We start from the raw sequence: 22251 nt of genomic DNA, 5'->3' as shown, positions 1-22251 counted from the left end.
TGAGTGTGGATGGAGTGAGCATAGACAGGAGTGAATGTGGATGGAGTGAGCACTGACAGGAGTGAGTGTGGATGGAGTGAGCACAGACAGGAGTGAGTGTGGATGGAGTGAGCACTGACAGAAGTGAGTGTGGATGGAGTGAGTATAGACAGGAGTGAGTGTGGATGAAGTGAGTATAGACAGGAGTGAGTGTGGATGGAGTGAGCACAGACAGGAGTGAGTGTGGATGGAGTGAGTATAGACAGGAGTGAGTGTGGATGAAGTGAGTACAGACAGGAGTGAGTGTAGATGGAGTGAGTACAGACAGGAGTGATTGTGGATGGAGTGAGCACAGACAGGAGTGAGTGTGGATGGAGGGAGCACAGACAGGTGTGAGTGTGGATGGAGTAAGCACAGACAGGAGTGAGTGTGGATGGAGTGAGCACAGACAGGAGTGAGTGTGGATGGAGTGAGTATAGACAGGATTGAGTGTGGATGGAGTGAGTACAGACAGGTGTGAGTGTGGATGGAGTAAGCACAGACAGGAGTGAGTGTGGATGGAGTGAGTACAGACAGGAGTGAGTGTGGATGGAGTGAGTATTGACAGGAGTGAGTGTGGATGGAGTGAGCACAGACAGGAGTGAGTGTGGATGGAGTGAGCACAGACAGAAGTGAATGTGGATGGAGTGAGTATAGACAGGAGTGAGTGTGGATGGAGTGAGTATAGACAGGAGTGAGTGTGGATGGAGTGAGTACAGACAGGAGTGAGTGTGGATGGAGTGAGTACAGACAGGAGTGAGTGTGGATGGAGTGAGCACAGACAGGAGTGAGTGTGGATGGAGTGAGTACAGACAGGAGTGAGTGTGGATGGAGTGAGCACAGACAGGAGTGAGTGTGGATGCAGTGAGTATAGACAGGAGTGAGTGTGGATGGAGTGAGTACAGACAGGAGTGAGTGTGGATGGAGTGAGTACAGACAGGAGTGAGTGTGGATGGAGTGAGCATAGACAGGAGTGAATGTGGATGGAGTGAGCACAGACAGGAGTGAGTGTGGATGGAGTGAGCATAGACAGGAGTGAGTGTGGATGGAGTGAGCACTGACAGGAGTGAGTGTGGATGGAGTGAGCACAGACAGGAGTGAGTGTGGATGGAGTGAGCACTGACAGAAGTGAGTGTGGATGGAGTGAGTATAGACAGGAGTGAGTGTGGATGAAGTGAGTATAGACAGGAGTGAGTGTGGATGGAGTGAGCACAGACAGGAGTGAGTGTGGATGGAGTGAGTATAGACAGGAGTGAGTGTGGATGAAGTGAGTACAGACAGGAGTGAGTGTAGATGGAGTGAGTACAGACAGGAGTGATTGTGGATGGAGTGAGCACAGACAGGAGTGAGTGTGGATGGAGGGAGCACAGACAGATGTGAGTGTGGATGGAGTAAGCACAGACAGGAGTGAGTGTGGATGGAGTGAGCACAGACAGGAGTGAGTGTGGATGGAGTGAGTATAGACAGGATTGAGTGTGGATGGAGTGAGTACAGACAGGTGTGAGTGTGGATGGAGTAAGCACAGACAGGAGTGAGTGTGGATGGAGTGAGTACAGACAGGAGTGAGTGTGGATGGAGTGAGTATTGACAGGAGTGAGTGTGGATGGAGTGAGCACAGACAGGAGTGAGTGTGGATGGAGTGAGCACAGACAGAAGTGAATGTGGATGGAGTGAGTATAGACAGGAGTGAGTGTGGATGGAGTGAGTATAGACAGGAGTGAGTGTGGATGGAGTGAGTACAGACAGGAGTGAGTGTGGATGGAGTGAGTATAGACAGGAGTGAGTGTGGATGGAGTGAGCACAGACAGGAGTGAGTGTCGATGGAGTGAGCACAGACAGGAGTGAGTGTGGATGGAGTGAGTATAGACAGGAGTGAGTGTGGATGGAGTGAGCACAGACAGGAGTGAGTGTGGATGCAGTGAGCACAGACAGGAGTGAGTGTGGATGGAGTGAGTATTGACAGGAGTGAGTGTGGATGGAGTGAGCACAGACAGGAGTGAGTGTGGATGGAGTGAGCACAGACAGAAGTGAATGTGGATGGAGTGAGTATAGACAGGAGTGAGTGTGGATGGAGTGAGTATAGACAGGATTGAGTGTGGATGGAGTGAGTACAGACAGGAGTGAGTGTGGATGGAGTGAGCACAGACAGAAGTGAGTGTGGATGGAGTGAGCACAGACAGGAGTGAGTGTGGAATAAGTGAGTATAGACAGGAGTGAGTGTGGATGGAGTGAGTCCAGACAGGAGTGAGTGTGGATGAAGTGAGGACAGACAGGAGTGAGTGTGGATGGAGTGAGCACAGACAGGAGTGAGTGTGGATGGAGTGAATACAGACAGGAGTGAGTGTGGATGGAGTGAGTATTGACAGGAGTGAGTGTGGATGGAGTGAGCACAGACAGGAGTGAGTGTGGATGGAGTGAGCACAGACAGGAGTGAGTGTGGATGGAGTGAGTATAGACAGGAGTGAGTGTGGATGGAGTGAGCACAGACAGGAGTGAGTGTGGATGCAGTGAGCACAGACAGGAGTGAGTGTGGATGGAGTGAGTATAGACAGGAGTCAGTGTGGATGGAGTGAGCACAGACAGGAGTGAGTGTGGATGGAGTGAGTATAGACAGGATTGAGTGTGGATGGAGTGAGTACAGACAGGTGTGAGTGTGGATGGAGTGAGCACAGACAGGAGTGAGTGTGGATGGAGTGAGTACAGACAGGAGTGAGTGTGGATGGAGTGAGTACAGACAGGAGTGAGTGTGGATGAAGTGAGTACAGACAGGAGTGAGTGTGGATGGAGTGAGCACAGACAGGAGTGAGTGTGGATGGAGTGAGCATAGACAGGAGTGAGTGTGGATGGAGTGAGTATAGACAGGAGTGAGTGTGGATGGAGTGAGTACAGACAGGAGTGAGTGTGGATGGAGTGAGCACAGACAGAAGTGAATGTGGATGGAGTGAGTATAGACAGGAGTGAGTGTGGATGGAGTGAGTATAGACAGGATTGAGTGTTAATGGAGTGAGTACAGACAGGAGTGAGTGTGGATGGAGTGAGCACAGACAGAAGTGAGTGTGGATGGAGTGAGCACAGACAGGAGTGAGTGTGGATGGAGTGAGTATAGACAGGAGTGAGTGTGGATGGAGTGAGTCCAGACAGGAGTGAGTGTGGATGGAGTGAGGACAGACAGGAGTGAGTGTGGATGGAGTGAGTATTGACAGGAGTGAGTGTGGATGGAGTGAGCACAGACAGGAGTGAGTGTGGATGGAGTGAGCACAGACAGGAGTGAGTGTGGATGGAGTGAGTATAGACAGGAGTGAGTGTGGATGGAGTGAGCACAGACAGGAGTGAGTGTGGATGGAGTGAGCACAGACAGGAGTGAGTGTGGATGGAGTGAGTATAGACAGGAGTGAGTGTGGATGGAGTGAGTACTGACAGGAGTGAGTGTGGATGGAGTGAGCACAGACAGGAGTGAGTGTGGATGGAGTGAGCACAGACAGGAGTGAGTGTTGATGGAGTGAGTATAGACAGGAGTGAGTGTGGATGGAGTGAGCACAGACAGGAGTGAGTGTGGATGGAGTGAGCACAGACAGGAGTGAGTGTGGATGGAGTGAGTATAGACAGGGTGAGTGTGGATGGAGTGAGCACAGACAGGAGTGAGTGTGAATGGAGTGAGTACAGACAGGAGTGAGTGTGGATGGAGTCAGTGTAGACAGGAGTGAGTGTGGATGGAGTGAGTATAGACACGAGTGAGTGTGGATGGAGTGAGTACAGACAGGAGTGAGTGTGGATGGATTGAGTACAGACAGGAGTGAGTGTGGATGGAGTGAGTACAGACAGGAGTGAGTGTGGATGGAGTGAGCACAGACAGGAGTGAGTGTGGATGGAGTGAGTAGAGACAGGAGTGAGTGTGGATGGAGTGTGTATAGACAGGAGTGAGTGTGGATGGAGTGAGTATAGACAGGAGTGAGTGTGGATGGAGTGAGTATAGACAGGAGTGAGTGTGGATGGAGTGAGCACAGACAGGAGTGAGTGTGGATGGAGTGAGTACAGACAGGAGTGAGTGTGGATGGATTGAGTACAGACAGGAGTGAGTGTGGATGGAGTGAGCACTGACAGGAGTGAGTGTGGATGGAGTGAGCACAGACAGGAGTGAGTGTGGATGGAGTGAGTATAGACAGGAGTGAGTGTGGATGGAGTGAGTACAGACAGGAGTGAGTGTGGATGGAGTGAGCAAAGACAGGAGTGAGTGTGGATGGAGTGAGCACAGACAGGAGTGAGTGTGGATGGAGTGAGCATAGACAGGAGTGAATGTGGATGGAGTGAGCACTGACAGGAGTGAGTGTGGATGGAGTGAGCACAGACAGGAGTGAGTGTGGATGGAGTGAGCACTGACAGAAGTGAGTGTGGATGGAGTGAGTATAGACAGGAGTGAGTGTGGATGAAGTGAGTATAGACAGGAGTGAGTGTGGATGGAGTGAGCACAGACAGGAGTGAGTGTGGATGGAGTGAGTATAGACAGGAGTGAGTGTGGATGAAGTGAGTACAGACAGGAGTGAGTGTAGATGGAGTGAGTACAGACAGGAGTGATTGTGGATGGAGTGAGCACAGACAGGAGTGAGTGTGGATGGAGGGAGCACAGACAGGTGTGAGTGTGGATGGAGTAAGCACAGACAGGAGTGAGTGTGGATGGAGTGAGCACAGACAGGAGTGAGTGTGGATGGAGTGAGTATAGACAGGATTGAGTGTGGATGGAGTGAGTACAGACAGGTGTGAGTGTGGATGGAGTAAGCACAGACAGGAGTGAGTGTGGATGGAGTGAGTACAGACAGGAGTGAGTGTGGATGGAGTGAGTATTGACAGGAGTGAGTGTGGATGGAGTGAGCACAGACAGGAGTGAGTGTGGATGGAGTGAGCACAGACAGAAGTGAATGTGGATGGAGTGAGTATAGACAGGAGTGAGTGTGGATGGAGTGAGTATAGACAGGAGTGAGTGTGGATGGAGTGAGTACAGACAGGAGTGAGTGTGGATGGAGTGAGTACAGACAGGAGTGAGTGTGGATGGAGTGAGCACAGACAGGAGTGAGTGTGGATGGAGTGAGTACAGACAGGAGTGAGTGTGGATGGAGTGAGCACAGACAGGAGTGAGTGTGGATGCAGTGAGTATAGACAGGAGTGAGTGTGGATGGAGTGAGTACAGACAGGAGTGAGTGTGGATGGAGTGAGTACAGACAGGAGTGAGTGTGGATGGAGTGAGTATTGACAGGAGTGAGTGTGGATGGAGTGAGTATTGACAGGAGTGAGTGTGGATGGAGTGAGCACAGACAGGAGTGAGTGTGGATGGAGTGAGCACAGACAGGAGTGAGTGTGGATGGAGTGAGCATAGACAGGAGTGAGTGTGGATGGAGTGAGCACAGACAGGAGTGAGTGTGGATGGAGTGAGCACAGACAGGAGTGAGTGTGGATGGAGTGAGTATAGACAGGAGTGAGTGTGGATGGAGTGAGTATTGACAGGAGTGAGTGTGGATGGAGTGAGCACAGACAATAGTGAGTGTGGATGGAGTGAGCACAGACAGGAGTGAGTGTGGATGGAGTGAGTACAGACAGGAGTGAGTGTGGATGGAGTGAGCACTGACAGAAGTGAGTGTGAATGGAGTGAGTACAGACAGGAGTGAGTGTGGATGGAGTGAGTACAGACAGGAGTGAGTGTGGATGGAGTGAGTATAGACAGGGTGAGTGTGGATGGAGTGAGCACAGACAGGAGTGAGTGTGAATGGAGTGAGTACAGACAGGAGTGAGTGTGAATGGAGTGAGTACAGACAGGAGTGAGTGTGGATGGAGTGAGTATAGACAGGAGTGAGTGTGGATGGAGTGAGTATAGACATGAGTGAGTGTGGATGGAGTGAGTACAGACAGGAGTGAGTGTGGATGGAATTGAGTACAGACAGGAGTGAGTGTGGATGGAGTGAGTATAGACATGAGTGAGTGTGGATGGAGTGAGTACAGACAGGAGTGAGTGTGGATGGAATTGAGTACAGACAGGAGTGAGTGTGGATGGAGTGAGCACAGACAGGAGTGAGTGTGGATGGAGTGAGTATAGACAGGAGTGAGTGTGGATGGAGTGAGCACAGACAGGAGTGAGTGTGGATGGAGTGAGCACAGACAGGAGTGAGTGTGAATGGATTGAGTACAGACAGGAGTGAGTGTGGATGGAGTGAGTACAGACAGGAGTGAGTGTGGATGGAGTGAGTACAGACAGGAGTGAGTGTGGATGGAGTGAGCACAGACAGGAGTGAGTGTGGATGGAGTGAGTATAGACAGGAGTGAGTGTGGATGGAGTGAGTACAGACAGGAGTGAGTGTGGATGGAGTGAGCATAGACAGGAGTGAGTGTGGATGGAGTGAGCACAGACAGGAGTGAGTGTGGATGGAGTGAGCACTGACAGGAGTGAGTGTGGATGGAGTGAGTATAGACAGCAGTGAGTGTGGATGGAGTGAGCACAGACAGGAGTGAGTGTGGATGGAGTGAGCACAGACAGGAGTGAGTGTGGATGGAGTGAGCACTGACAGGAGTGAGTGTGGATGGAGTGAGCACAGACAGGAGTGAGTGTGGATGGAGTGAGCACAGACAGGAGTGAGTGTGGATGGAGTGAGTATAGACCGGAGTGAGTGTGGATGGAGTGAGTATAGACAGGAGTGAGTGTGGATGGAGTGAGTATTGACAGGAGTGAGTGTGGATGGAGTGAGCACAGACAGGAGTGAGTGTGGATGGAGTGAGCACAGACAGGAGTGAGTGTGGATGGAGTGAGCACAGACAGGAGTGAGTGTGGATGGAGTGAGCACAGACAGGAGTGAGTGTGGATGGAGTGAGCACAGACAGAAGTGAGTGTGGATGGAGTGAGCACTGACAGGAGTGAGTGTGGATGGAGTGAGCACAGACAGGAGTGAGTGTGGATGGAGTGAGCACCGACAGGAGTGAGTGTGGATGGAGTGAGTACAGACAGGAGTGAGTGTGGATGGAGTGAGTATAGACAGGAGTGAGTGTGGATGGAGTGAGCACAGACAGGAGTGAGTGTGGATGGAGTGAGCACAGACAGGAGTGAGTGTGGATGGAGTGAGCACAGACAGGAGTGAGTGTGGATGGAGTGAGTCCAGACAGGAGTGATTGTGGATGGAGTGAGTAAAGACAGGAGTGAGTGTGGATGGAGTGAGCACAGACAGGAGTGAGTGTGGATGGAGTGAGCACAGACAGGAGTGAGGATGGATGGAGTGAGCACTGACAGGAGTGAGTGTGGATGGAGTGAGCACTGACAGGAGTGAGTGTGGATGGAGTGAGCACAGACAGGAGTGAGTGTGGATGGAGTGAGCACAGACAGGAGTGAGTGTGGATGGAGTGAGCACAGACAGGAGTGAGTGTGGATGGAGTGAGCACAGACAGGAGTGAGTGTGGATGGAGTGAGTATAGACAGGAGTGAGTGTGGATGGAGTGAGCACAGACAGGAGTGAGTGTGGATGGAGTGAGCACAGACAGGAATGAGTGTGGATGGAGTGAGCACAGACAGGAGTGAGTGTGGATGGAGTGAGCACAGACAGGAGTGAGTGTGGATGGAGTGAGTATAGACAGGAGTGAGTGTGGATGGAGTGAGCACAGACAGGAGTGAGTGTGGATGGAGTGAGCACAGACAGGAGTGAGTGTGGATGGAGTGAGCACCGACAGGAGTGAGTGTGGATGGAGTGAGTTCAGACAGGAGTGAGTGTGGATGGAGTGAGCACAGACAGGAGTGAGTGTGGATGGAGTGAGCACTGACAGGAGTGAGTGTGGATGGAGTGAGCACTGACAGGAGTGAGTGTGGATGGAGTGAGCACTGACAGGAGTGAGTGTGGATGGAGTGAGCACAGACAGGAGTGAGTGTGGATGCAGTGAGCACTGACAGGAGTGAGTGTGGATGGAGCGATTATGGATGGAGTGACTGTGGGAGGGAGTGAATGTAGATGAGAGTGAACATTGATGGAGTGATTTTCTTCTCTAAAAATGTCCACAACATTCCCGTTGCCTGCAAGTTCAAAACATCACTGTGGTACCCTGGCCAACATCTCCCTGGTGGGCTTACTGTAATGCTCTGGCGATGCTCAGTGTAAGCTGCAAGAACAAGCTTCTCAGTTTCCACGACCCTGCAGTCTTGAAGACTCAATATCACATTCAATAATTTTAGACACTGCACCCCTACCTCCTTTCTGCACCCTGACATCCCAGGCCTTGTAATGACATGGTCAGCCAACCATTCTCAATGACTCACTGTCCCCATTACCTAGTTTTCTCCTTCCCTGGCTTACCATCTCACATCCCATTGTCTGTCTAACTCTCTCTCTCTCTCTCGGCTCTGTCTCCATCATATTCCACCTAAGCCCACTCCAATACTCTGTCTTTAGTATATATGCCACCTTTCCTTAGCCACAATCATTTCTGCGGAAGGGTCACTGGACCCCAAACATTAATTCTCCCTTCTTTCTCCAGCGGATGGTGATGGAGGGTTGCTTTTCAGACCGGAGGCCTGTGACCAGCAGTGTGCCACACAGATTGTGCTGGGTCCACTGCTTTTCATCATTTATATAAATGATTTGGATGTGAACATAGGAGGTATGGTTAGTAAGTTTGCAGATGACACCAAAATTGGAGATGTAGCAGACAGGGAAGAAGATTACCTCACAGTACAATGAGACCATGATCAGATGGCCAATAGGCCGAGAAGTGTCAGATGGAGATTAATTTAGTTACATGTGAGGTGCTGCATTTTGGAAAGGCAAATCAGGCAGGACTTCTACGCTGAATGGGAAGGTCCTGGAGAGTGTTGCTGAACAAAGAGATGTTGAAGTGCAAATTCATAGTTCCTTGAAAGTGATGTCAAAGGTAGACAGGATAAGTGAAGAAGGAATTTGGTACGCCTGCCTTTTTTTGGTCAGTACATTGAGTATAAGAGTTGGGAAGTCATGTTGTGGGTGTACAGGACAATGGTTATGCCACTTTTGGAATACTGCGTTCAATTTCGGTCTCATTGCTATGGGAAGGATGTTGTGAAATTTGAAAAGGTTCAGAAAAGATTTACAAGGATGCTGGAGGATGTGAGCTATAGGGAGAGAGTGAATAAGTTGGGACTGTTTTCCCTGGAGCATCGGAGGCGAAGGGGTGACCTTACAGAGGTTTATAAAATTATAGTTGAAAAGGGTGGTGCTGGAAAAGCACAGCAGGTCAGGCAGCAACCGAGGAGCAGGAGAATCGACATTTCCGGCAAAAAACCCTTCATCAGGAAACAAGAGTACTGGTTGAAAATGCATTGAGTAGTACTGTTGTAGACTATGAGTATATGTTGACAATATGTGCATTGGACTTGTTAAAGTGCTACATGCATTCTCTAAGACTGAAGCAAGGGCAAAGAATATGACAGCTCTACTTAATTCACGTTCAATCTCTCTAGCACATTGAAATCTCGAAATGTATAGCAACTGTGTGTAGAATAGCAGGGGAATATGTCACTTTGTATGTCGTGATATAGTATCCAGTGAAATAAGTGAGTCTTCATTCAAAAAAGCCTAAATGAAGTTAGATATGAAGCATGGCATAGTGATTGTCTTTGGGATTTGCAATTTATGCAATCAGGGCATTATCGCATACACGTAACAAGGCAGGATGTTAGAGGCATTACTGGCACCCATGCATAGGGATGTAAAGGAAAAGAAGCAGATTACTTCAAAGCTACATCCAAGAGTTTGCACATCTACCTTGTTAGAACTGGTCCATCGCTATAGTTTCATTAAAGGTCCTCACCAATAAAGTTGTTCTTTACATCTAAGAAATATCTTATTTTTCATTATCTTCAATGAGTTAGAGGATACAAGAATACTGCACTAATCTTATCAAATGTATTAATAGAAAATGAGACATATCTGAAAAAAGACAGGAGAAAGCCATTGAGATCTTTGGTAAGTGTTCCATTAGCGACTGAGTTTAATGAAACCTTGGCTCTGAATGAGGACTTTTTTTTTAACGTACAGACTAGATTTGGCCTCTCAACTGTAACTTATAGTAAATAGAGAAAGTAATAATCAACAAAACAATGGAAAGATCAGTAAGAATTGGATTGGGAGCGTCAGCTAGATTCTAATGGACAACGAAGGAGAATTGACCAATGAGGCATTTAGGAGTATGTGTGAGAATCTGAATATTGCAGCAATGTGCACGGAGACAGGAAGTTCATTTAGAATAGGATCTGTGACAGTCCTGTATCAATATCATGCCTTTCTTCTTTCTTGACTTCTCCTGTACAGTCAAGCTGCTCATGGTGCTGCAAACCTGGCTTGACTGCAGCCCCCGAGGAACCAGCACCGTCATCGGTTTCCAAAATGGTCAGCCTCGTGGCCCGACACCTGGACCAAGAGGCCCAAGTTCACTATTCCAGAGGTGTGCAATAACATCTCTGAACAGGTTGATTAGAAATTATCTACCAAGATGTGTTACAGTGTCCTATGGCACAGTAGTAATTCCCCTACCCCTGAGTCGGGGAGGGTTGTATGTGAATGTTTTGAGTATAGATGCTAGCTTTGTAGAAAGCAATAAACAATCTCATCAAAGTCTTTCATCTCTGTGTATGCTCCGCTAGTAGGTTTGGAAGTCTAACAGTGGTTGTGCATAGGGAAAAATGAAGATGAGAGCACCCAGTGCACTCTACAGGTGCTGGTTACACAAACATGCTGAGCTAGGTTCTCAGAATGGAAAGATTAATCCATTAAAGCTATGTCCCTTTCTGAGTGTGTCTGTGTAAAAGGAAATCCCGGGCTGTGATCAGACTCGGACCTCCTGAAATTCCGGGGCAATGTTCAGGATCTGATTTAAGACCAAACCCTGTGATGGTCCTTTTGGCTCAGTGACCCGAAGTAGCTGTCTTTTACCTGGTGTCATTCTGCATCTGGTACTTTGCATATTCCATGGCACTACTGATGTAAGAGCCACTCCACAGAGCAATGTAGAAGTGATGATAGAAAGTGAGCGAGGCCTGCACGGGAACTGGTTTGATCTGTATCATCACAGAAGCAGCTCCTGTTGAAAGATGAGAGACAGGTTGAGTATGTCAGAGCTAAGGCTTCCTGCTCAAAGCTGGCTGATGCCCCCAGCTGGTGCTTCCAGTTCTGTCCTATAATTTACTCCGCACTTGATAAACCCTCCGTTGTTCCCTCAGAGATAAAAGAGATGGTACTGTAAGAACTAGTAGACATGATTCAAATCCCAACACATCAGATAGGGTTGTTTAAATTTGGCGTATAATTCTGGAATGAAATACTCATTAATAACGATCATGAAATTGTTGGATTGTTTTTAAAAAGCCATCTGGTTAACTGATGTCCTTCAGAGAAGGAAACCTGCCATCCTGTCCTGGTCTGGCTTACATGTGAGTCCAGCCCCACAGCATTGTGATTGATTCTTACCTGCCGAGAATAAGCCATTTGTTTGGAGATGGTCTATCATCAAATGACCGAGGGATATTAGGGATGAAGAAATGCTGCCCTTGTCAATGATATTCAAATCCCAAGACTGAATTTAAAAATAGTTAATTGAGTAACACTTGGTATACATCCATCCTCAGCCTGGGTGGTTTGGCCAATTATTCTGAGTGGAGATCCTCCCATAGAAATCCCCACTTCAGCCCCATCGAGGTGGACCCTTCTCCCATGGACAGGTCACTGACAGACACCAATGGGTATTGGCAAAGACTTCACCCACGGTGCAATCTCAGAGCTCCCACTTTCAAAAGACAGGCTGCGATTAAGTTGAAGATCTTGACAGACGCCTTGTTGCTATCACTGGCCTCAGGTTTAAACTGCACTTGGAACTGTGCAATATCCACGTGCAGCCTAAACCAACACAGTGTTGGTGCTCTGCAGTCAGGTAGAGAGATGTTGTGTCTGAGCTACAATCCCAGCAGATGGTACGATTGGATAGGTCAGATCCCAACATGAAACCTGGCTTGATGAACCATTTGTATTCATCACTTAGCATGGTGGTCAGTCATTATGAAATATTCATACAAAGCTGCAGATTTTCTTTAACAACAAAACAGATGTGTATCACTTAAAAGAACGATAAAGCAAAAACCCAAACGACTTTAATATAGGAGATAGAATGATCTCAAAGCACACGGCAAAACAAAGTCTCAGTCTGTTTCTGATACTTTTTATGACACAGGCTCAAGTCTTGAGAAATTAGACCTGATCTCAATCCCTTAAGATCCTTCTTAACTGTCTCCTTACAGTTTTGTTGCTGTGGACTTTGGAGAGAATTTGATGAATCTTTACACAAATGAATCTTTTCACAAATCTGAGAGCAACTGCAGATTTCTAACCAAATTCTGCCAGTTTGGAAGCTTCACAAACGAAACCCTTCTGCTCAGGTGACGTACCCTGAACGGCCCTGACTTCTATATAGAAGAGAACTAACCTTGCTTCTAAACATGATCCTGGTGCCTTCTGAACTGAATTAGAAAAAAAATACTTGTTCTAAACTCTTCTGCACAGAAAATAAAGCTAATGGCCTTGCATGAGTAATCTACCTGTTGGAAACCCAAAAATATAAACATCTTTCTGTTGACAAGACAGAGGACTACAATCACATGCTTTCTGAAAAATGCTGGATGTAGTGACTTTCTGGAAGGATTCTTGAACTTTGTTTTTTTTTTAAAGAAAACCCCTCACAGAAGTAACTACCTCTATTGTGAAATTCAAATTCCAAAACTGATATCAACATTTATAAATTATACACCATTTTTCACACTCAGGATTACCTTAGCTCCGTCAAGCTCTCACTGGGACTTGGTGCAGAGAACAGCTGCTGGCCCCATCAGATGGGCCTGAATTTACTGTCACTTGAGCAATGGTAAAGAAATGTAGTGTGCTCTACTCTGTGCCTTCATCTTTCATCGAGTCTTACAATGCAGGAGGCCCTTTGGCCCATCGGGTCTGTGCCAGCTCGTTAAAATGGCGGTTCAATTAGTCCCACTCCTCTCATCGTTCCCTTTGACCCGCCCATTCTTCTTTTTAATGTATAATGTTAGTCCCTCCAATCTCCTTTTGAATAATTTATTTCTTACAAACTCGTGTAAACTATTGGAGACACATTGTTACCAGAGATGTGCTGAATTTTAACCCAGGCCTACTTGCTCTATGCTGAGGAAAGCCTGGTGGAAGCAGCCTGGCCTGCCAAATACATGTGGCAGTCCATGTTTCTGAATTGCTCAGAGGACTACAGTCTTACGTGAGGATGCTGTCTGACTAATGGTCCATCTCATTGTGTCTCCTATTGAACTTTACTCAGGAGGCAAATTTAATGATATTTGTATGCAATAAATTTGCACAAAGCTGTGCTAAGCAGAAAGTCTTACAGTTAATGTCCAACCCATTCCAGTGAGCTTTTGATATTTAGAAATGAAAATTTGAGTCAAAGACACTCCTTCCAAATCACACTAACAGCAGAATGTCAGGGATACAGAAGGACAAAGTAATAAATGATTGTGAATGTTTGAGGGTGGTACGTGAATGGAATGAGCTGCCAGAGGAAGTGGTGGAGGCTGGTACAATTACAACATTTAAAAGGCATCTGGATGGATATATGAATAGGAAGGGTTTGGAAGGATATGGGCCAAGTACTGGACTAGATTAGGTTGGGATATCTGGTTGGCATGGATGAGTTGGATCGAAGGTCAGTTTCTGTGCTGTACATCTCTGTGACTCTATAACAGTATAAAAAACCAAACCGGAACTGTAGACCGGTTTTGTGGTACTGTGTGACTAACTGTCCCTCATTAATCTGTTAGTCCCTGTAGAACTGTAACACTGTAAGGAGTCAGGGTCTGTGTATCTATACCCCAGTCCTGCGGAACTGTGTCCAAGTAATCAGGGCCTGTGTGACTTTACTCTAGTTCTGTGCAACTGCATCCCAGTAAGCATGCAGGGTACACCTGCATCCCAGTTCTGTGGTATTGTACCCCAGCAAGCAGCCAGCACATGTGGAACTCTAACAAGTCAGGTACTAGCACTTTTCATTTATAACCCAGTAAGCACTAGCATCTTTAATGCAGCAGAGCTCCATTTGCCATTCCACATTAGTTCTTGAAGTTACTCAGTGTTTCCAGCACACTGTAATTACCTCCAGCCCAAGTCTCTCCTCATGCCTGCAGTCTGGACTCCCCATGATAGCAGGCCCACTGCTTGGTCTCCAAGCAGCAGTAATCCCATAGCCTGGACATTTAGCGGCGGTAGTAGGCCTGGGGCCTACATTCATGATGATGTCAGAACTGGGGACTCCTGGAGGCAGTAGGCCCAAAGCCTGGACTCTTGGCGGTGTCAGCAAGGTGATGGCAGTGTCAGAGCCAGGGACTCCTGGGGAACTGACGTTGTGTCATTGCTGTTCCTGGAATGGGACTTCTTGAGGATTGGAACGTCCTGCAGAGACCTCACTGAAGCCCTGAAGCTGTGCTTGAGGCCTCTGTTTGAACAGAAGATGAACTCTAATTTAACATAATTATTTCTATTTAACATAATTGTATGTCAAAGTGGCACCGGATAGACCTTTCACTATATCTTCAAGATATATGTGACAATAAATCATTCATTCGATCATTCATGCTGTCCTTCAGGACTGAGGTGGATTTGCTTCTATTCTGATTCGATGGGTTCTGAGGACGATGAAAAGTCCAATGTGTGATCTCCAGACTCCGCCACAGGCAGAGCAGCTGGTGTTGAAGGTTTGGCTGGATGGGATTATTTGGAATTTGTATATTTTTTCTGTGCCTCAGCGTCATTACTCACATCTCCTAAGCAGTTTCCTGATAAGTATGGTCCCTTCCCAAATAAGCCTTCTCCATTTTGTTTGTGTACAAGGCCAGGGGCTCCCATGTCTCAGCGGGAATGTTTGATCTCTCCAGGGATATTTTGAGACATATCCAAAAGGCTGTCCTCTGGGAGTTTCCCACCACATTTGAGTTTTGAAGAGACCCTCCAATCCATGACAAAAGCCACTGTAATGTCTGTCAGAGGGTCAGTGTGCAGATGCGTGTGTGCTCACTCAGAGAATGAACTCTGGGTCATTGCTGACTCCTTGTCAAATCTGATGAGAAGATGGATCTTTCACTAAACCCCAGCAAAATATGGTCCTCTTCCAACCAGTAAAACACCCTGTCTACCTCACATCAACTGAGATGAACTGCGAGATCCTGGAAAATGTGGATCACCTTGTGTGTGTCAGGAGCGTCTGCTTGATGGAAGGATGCCTATATTTATCCTCGCCCATTTGCCAGCTCAGCCTTCAGCTGATTATTGGGAATAGCATTTGAGAGTCGCAAATTTGAGACTAAGGACATTGCAGCAGAGATCTCTGCCTCCTATAGGCTGGGACAACCTACCCGAGGCATCTCAAAACACTGGAGAAGCGCTTTCCCAAGATCCTCTAAATCCAGTGGCAAAAAGGTTGATCCAACCGCAGCTTCCTCTCCCAAGCTAAATTGCACAGCAACGGGTCACTAATCATTCAAAAGCAGCTCTCTCGCCTGGAAATGTCATTTTTATGATTGACAGCAGACTCTTGAAACAACTGCACAAAGTACTTACTATACTGAGCACATGCAGGCATTCAAGAGTTAACTGAAGTCGGGACCAGGGTACAGATTTTGTGATTTGTGTTATCAGAATTGTTTGTTGAGTTAGCCACAGCCTATTCAGGCCTTGGGTACAGCCTCCTTGCTGTGATTTGCGGGGAAACTGGTTATCTCTCTAATCCATGCTGTTTATCTGGCCCACAGTACTGACTGGCACACGGTCTTTCAGTCACAGTGACAGGGTGGCAGCTACGTGTAGGAGCAACTAACATTGAGGTGCAACGTCCTGAAGAATTGACATTCGACAAGGACACAGCTTACAAGCATGGAAATACCACCTAGCTCCACAGAGAGGATACACTATGAGTCCTCGATGGCTAACATCATGGCAGTGAGCAAAGGCAGCCACCTGGCATCGCAGGTGAGTGTTGGGAATTTTGCTGAACTTTATAGTATGCTCAAACTGCAGGGAGAGGATGTCAATGTAAAACGGACTGAAAGACTCAGAGACTAGAAGGCCCAAAGTCTAGAGGCCAGTGTGAGAAGAGTTTGGCACGTAGCGAGCGGCCTTGTACCAATCACCCAATTGTCAGGAAGAAGCAGACGTTGAAGTTAATGTCACAGCCAGGACAGGAAGAGAGATTTTTACAATAATGTGGCTACAAAACGCTAGCGCGACCACACTTGGAATATTGTGTACAATTCTGGTCCCAATATTTCGGGAAGGATGTGGAAGCACTGGAAAAGGTGCAGAGGAGATTTACCAGGATGTTGCCTGGTCTGGAGGGAAGGTCTTATGAGGAAAGGCTGAGAGACTTGAGTCTGTTCTCACTGGAAAGAAGAAGGCTAAGAGGGGATTTGATAGAGACATACAAGATGGTCAGTAGGTTAGATAGGGTAGACAGTGGAAGTCTTTTTCCAAGGATGATGACATCAGCTTGTAGGAGGGGACAGAACTACAAACTGAGGGGTGATAGATTTAAGACAGATGTCAGAGGCAGGTTCTTTACTCAGAGAGTGGTAAAGGCGTGGAATGCCCTACCTGCTAATGTAGTTAACTCAGCCACATTAGGGAGATTTAAACAATCCTTGGATAATAGTGTAGGGGGACGAGCTGAGAATAGTTCACAGGTCGGTGCAACATCGAGGGCCGAAGGGCCTGTTCTGCGCTGCATTGTTCTATGATCTATGTTCTATTCTGGATAGGGTGAATAGGCAAGGCCTTTTACCCAGGGTAGGGGAGTCCAAAACTAGACCTCACAGATTTAAGGTGAGAGGGGAAAGATTGAAAAGGGACCTAAGGGACAATGTTTTCACACAGAGGATGGTGCGTACATGGAACAAGCTGAAGAGGAAGTGGTGGAGGCTGGTACAATTACAATATTTAAAAGGCATCTGGATGGGTATATGAATAGGAAGGGTTTGGAGGGATATGGACCAAATGCTAGCAAATGGGACCAGATTAATTTTGGATATCTGGTCGGCATGGACGAGTTGGACCGAAGGGTCTGTTTCTGTGCTGTACACCTCCATGACTCTGTTCTCCTTTCTGAAACAGAGTAAAACTATGCAGACACTGTGGACCTTCCAGGAGGATAGCGAATCTAATGATGAAGGACACTAGTGCAGGATATTGAATGAATGGACTCACCTCACCTGAAGGTGACTGAGGGACAAGCATTGAATTCTGAGCAGTCAGTCCCTTCTGTGGAACAGGCAATGGAGAGGACATTGCCTGTACCCAGCTGAGAGCCCATGTCCCACTCTCACATGGCACATGCCAAGGAGAGTGGCTTTCAAGAGAAAGAGCACTCTGAGTTTACCATTGAGGGTGAGGTGGGCAATGACAATGTCGGTAACTGCAGATGGCATCTGAAGTTTCAGTGTCTTTAGTTGTTCCTCCTGCAACCAGTAACTGAACAATATCTCAACAGGAACGATCCAACTGGGAGCACCCAACATCAAAAGCCACCCAGGAGGAGAGCTGCTGTCACTCCCAGAAACATCCCTTGGCCAGTGAGACAAATGGAAGGCTGGTAAAGAGTGGAGCAGACAGCTCAGCAGAGTCCCTGCTGGTCCTCGATGATGGAGCTCACCTGTCTGTTGAAGAGAAAGATGGGGGACAGTACACAGGATTAATTTCCTTGGCCAAAGATGTGAGCCTTGCAGATGAAGGATGTCAGGCCAAGGCTTCTCCAACAGGAAGTGAATTTGGGGAAAATAAAAATGAGCACAAAAGGCCTGTGCCGTCTGACAATATATCTGACACAGCCTTGCACGTGACAGAGGATAGTGAAGAACAGGAATGTCCCATCTGTATTGAACAATATGACTCTGGCACTCACAAGCAGGCCTTGCTGAACTGCAACCATAGCTTTTGTGACAGCTGTGTGAAAAGCATTATGGAGGAGGCAGCAGTGAGCAACACCAGCCAGATCTGCTGCCCAATCTGTCGCCAGAGAACCCCAATGCCTGAGTGGGAAATCCGTCAGCTTCAGGAAGAGGTGACGTGTTTAAATGGAGCAGTGGCTGGCAGACTGGTCATGATGCCCACACCCCCAGCCCCACGGGGAAGGCCATGCTGGAGGCTGCAGCAGGCCTCTCGCCAGCGTTTGTTGACCACTCGGAGGTGTGGATATTTGCCATGCCTGAGATACCCATTGTGGCTGGTGAATGCATTAGCACAGTGTGACCAGACATCACCATATTGCTACCTTTGCTCCATTCTCCTCCTGTACGGGCTGGAGTTACTGTGTCTTTCTCTCATTTTCACTCCTGTGATTATCCTAATCTTGCTCTTCACATTACTGGACAAAGAGTGAGCTGATGGCCATATAGGTCATAGACCTAGTCTTCAGCAATTAACCTTCCTACACATAAATGGTGCAATAACAATCTATAAACATTGCAAATCAATGCTAGACCTGAGTAAGATATTGGAAATCCCAGGGGATGGAATATAACATGGGAGGGAGGAGGAGCCCGGGGGGTTAGGTTTAGAGTAGATGGAATCCGGATGTTGGGATGGGAATGCAAGGGAACCAGTGGATCAGGGAGTGAAGTGAACAGAAACTGTTTGGACTGGGATTTAGAGTGAGCAGGAGCTGGTTGGATTGAGGATTGGAATGTGCAAGAGCTGGTTGGAATGGGGATTGGAGCGAACAGGACCTTGTTGGATTGGGGATTGGAATGAGCAGGAGCCGGTTAGATTGGGGATTGGAGTGAACGGGAGCTGGTTGGATTGGGGATTGGAATGAGCAGGAGCCGGTTGGATTGGGGATTGAGGTGAACCGGAGCTGGTTGGACTGGGAATTGGAGTTAATGGGAGCTGGTTAGATTGGAGAGAATGGGAGCTGGTTGGATTGGGGATTGGGGTGAATGGGATCTGGTTGGATTTGGGATTGGAATGAGCAGAAGCCGGTTGGATTGGGGATTGAGGCGAACCGGAGCTGGTTGGACTGGGAATTGGAGTTAATGGGAGCTGGTTAGATTGGAGAGAATGGGAGCTGGTTGGATTGGGGATTGGAGTGAACGGGAGCTGGTTGGATTGGGAATTGAAGTGAATGGGAGCTGGTTAGATTGGAGAAAATGGCAGCTGGATGGATTGGGGATTGAAGTGAACGGGTGTTGGTTGAATTGGGAACTGTAGTGAATAGGATCTGGTTGGATTTGGGATTGGAATGAGCAGAAGCCGGTTGGATTGGGGATTGAGGCGAACCGGAGCTGGTTGGATTGGGAATTGGAGTGAATGGGAGCTGGTTGGATTGGTAATTGAAGAGAATGGGAGCTGGATGGATTGGGGTTTGGGGTGAATGGGAGCTGGTTGGATTGGGAATTGAAGTGAATGGGAGCTGGTTAGATTGGAGAAAATGGCAGCTGGATGGATTGGGGATTGAAGTGAACGGGTGTTGGTTGGATTGGGGTTTGGAGTGAATGGAAGCTGGTTGGATTGGGAATTGGAGTGAATGGGAGCTGGTTGGATTGGGAATTGGAGTGAATGGGAGCTGGTTGGATTGGGGATTATAGTGAACAGATTCTGATTGAATTGGGGTTTGGAATGAATGGGAGCTGGTTGAATTGGGAACTGTAGTGAATAGGATCTGGTTGGATTTGGGATTGGAATGAGCAGAAGCCGGTTGGATTGGGGATTGAGGCGAACCGGAGCTGGTTGGATTGGGAATTGGAGTGAATGGGAGCTGGTTAGATTGGAGAAAATGGGAGCTGGATGGATTGGGGATTGGAGTGAACGGGAGCTGGTTGGATTGGGGTTTGGAGTGAATGGGAGCTGGTTGGATTTGGGATTGGAATGAGCAGGAGCCGGTTGGATTGGGGATTGAGGTGAACCAGAGCTGGTTGGATTGGGAATTGGAGTGAATGGGAGCTGGTTAGATTGGAGGAAATGGCAGCTGGATGGATTGGGGATTGAAGTGAACAGGAGCTGGTTGGATTGGGGTTTGGAGTGAATGGAAGCTGGTTGGATTGGGAATTGGAGTGAAAGGGAGCTGGTTGGATTGGGGTTTGGAGTGAACAGGAGCTGGTTGGATTAGGGTTTGGAGTGAATCGGAGCTGGTTGGATTGGGGATTGGGATGAGCAGGAGCTGGTTGGATTGGGGAGTGAGGTGAACTGGAGCTGGTTGGATTGGAAAATGGAGTGAAAGGGAGCTAGTTGGATTGGGGATTGGAAAGAATGGGAGCTAGTTGGTTTGAGGACTAAAGTGAATGGGAGCTGATTGGATTGGGGATTGGAGTGAATGGGAGCTAGTTGGATTGGGGATTGGAAAGAATGGGAGCTGGTTGGATTGGGGATTGGAGAGAATGGGCGCTAGTTGGTTTGAGGACTGAAGTGAATGGGAGCTGGTTGGATTGGGGACTGGAGTGAACCAGAGCTGGTTGGATTGTGGATTGGAGAGAAAGAGAGCTAGTTGGATTGGGGATTGGATAGATTGGGAGCTAATTGGATTGGGGATTGGGGTGAGTGGGAACTGTTTGGATTGGGGAATGGGGAGAACAGGAGCGGTTGGTTTGGGGATTGGAGAATGGGAGCTAGTTGGATTGTGGATTGGAGTGAATGGGAGCTGGTTGGATTGGGGATTGGAGTGAATGGACCTGGTTGGATTGGCGATTGGAGAGAACGGGAGCCGGTTGGATTGGGGATTGGAGAATGGGAGTTAGTTGGATTGTGGATTGGAGAATGGGAGTTAGTTGGATTGTGGATTGGAGTGAATGGGAGCTGGTTGGATTGGGGATTGGAGAGAATGGGAGCTGGTTGGATTGGGGATTGGAGTGAATGGTAGCCAGTTGGGTTGGGGAATTGAGGTGAATCGGAGCTGTTTGGTTTGGGGACTGGAGTGAACGGGAGCAAGTGGATTGGGGATTGGAGTGAACGGGAGCTGGTTGGATAGTGGATTGGAAAGAATGGGAGCTGGTTGGATTGGGGATTGGAATGAGCAGGAGCCGGTTGGATTTAGGATTGAGGTGAACCGGAGCTGATTGGTTTGGGGACTGGAGTGAATGGGGCTGGTTGGATTGGGGATTGGAGAGAATGAGAACTAGTTGGTTTGGGGATTGGAGAGAATGGGTGCTGGTTCGATTGGGGATTGGTGAGAATGGGAGCTGGTTTGATTGGGGATTGGAGTGAATGGGAGCTGGTTGGATTGGGGAATGGGGAGAACAGGAGCTAGTTGGATTGGGGATTGGAGTGAACGGGAGCTAGTGGATTGGGGATTGCAGAGAATGGGAGCTGGTTGGATTGGGGATTGGAGTGAATGGGAGCTGGATGGATTGGGGATTGAAGAGGATGGGAGCTGGTTGGATTGGGGATTGGAGTGAACCAGAGTTGATTGGATTGGGGACATGGGGTGAACAGGAGTTGGTTGGATTGGGGATTGGAATGAGCAGGATCCGGTTGGATTGGGGATGAGGTGAACCGGAGCTGATTGGATTGGGGATTGGAATGAGCAGGATCTGGTTGGATTGGGGATGAGGTGAACCGGAGCTGGTTGGATTGGGGATTGGAGAGAATGGGAGCTGGTTGGATTGGGGATTGGAGTGAATGTGATCTGGTTGGATTGGGGATTAGGGTGAATAGGAGCTAGTTAGATTGGGGATTGGAGTGATTGGGAACCGTTTGGATTGGGGAATGGGGAGAACAGGAGCTGGTTGGTTTGGGGATTTGAGAATGGGAGCTAGTTGGATTGGTGATCAGAGTGAATGGGAGCTAGTTGAATTAGGGATTTGAGTGAATGGGAACTGTTTGGATTGGGGAATGGGGAGAACAGGAGTGGTTGGTTCGGGGATTGGAGAACGGGAGCTAGTTGGATTTGCATTGGAGTGAATGGGAGCTGGTTGGATTGGGGATTGGAGTGAATGGCAGAATTTTGGATTGGGATTGGAGTGAATGGGAGCTGTTTGGATTGGGGAATGGTGAGAACAGGAGCTGGTTGGATTGGGGATTGGAGTGAACAGGAGCTAGCTGGATTAGGGGCATGGGGTGAACAGGAGTTGGTTGGATTGGGAGAACAGGAGCTGGTTGTATTGGGGATTGGAATGTGCAGGAGCTGGTTGGATTGGGGAGAATAGCAGCTGGTTGGATTGTGGGGAGAACAGGAGCTGGT

At 48.1% G+C, this 22251-nt stretch overlaps 2 protein-coding genes across 2 annotated transcripts in view; one reads left to right on the top strand and one right to left on the bottom strand.

Moving 5' to 3' along the window:
- The window catches only part of LOC122564642 (uncharacterized), a 609322-nt gene that overhangs the window by 193888 nt on the left and 393183 nt on the right, over positions 1-22251 (bottom strand). Inside the window, exon 15 of the mRNA XM_087998559.1 lies at positions 10944-11091. Within this exon, the coding sequence (XP_087854685.1) occupies positions 10944-11091 (148 nt within the window). The remainder of the gene's footprint in view (positions 1-10943; positions 11092-22251) is intronic.
- Positions 15926-18927, top strand: LOC148146148 (uncharacterized). Its single transcript, XM_087998558.1, has 2 exons — positions 15926-16058; positions 17572-18927. Exons 1-2 carry the CDS (start codon positions 15963-15965, stop codon positions 18457-18459), a joined length of 984 nt encoding a protein of 327 aa, XP_087854684.1. The 5' UTR covers positions 15926-15962; the 3' UTR covers positions 18460-18927.

Source organism: Chiloscyllium plagiosum, unplaced genomic scaffold (genome assembly GCF_037043375.1).
Source record: "Chiloscyllium plagiosum isolate Xiang-an unplaced genomic scaffold, Cpla_swu_hap1 HiC_scaffold_21, whole genome shotgun sequence".
Taxonomy (NCBI): Eukaryota; Metazoa; Chordata; class Chondrichthyes; order Orectolobiformes; family Hemiscylliidae; genus Chiloscyllium; species Chiloscyllium plagiosum.
This window is presented reverse-complemented; position numbering and strand designations above follow the sequence as displayed.

Coding starts and splice junctions, on each gene's coding strand:
- LOC148146148 (XM_087998558.1), top strand. CDS start 15,963: ATGGAAATACCACCTAGCTCCACAGAGAGGATACACTATGAGTCCTCG. Junction 16,059..17,571: donor GCAGCCACCTGGCATCGCAG/GTGAGTGTTGGG, acceptor ATATCTCAACAG/GAACGATCCAACTGGGAGCA.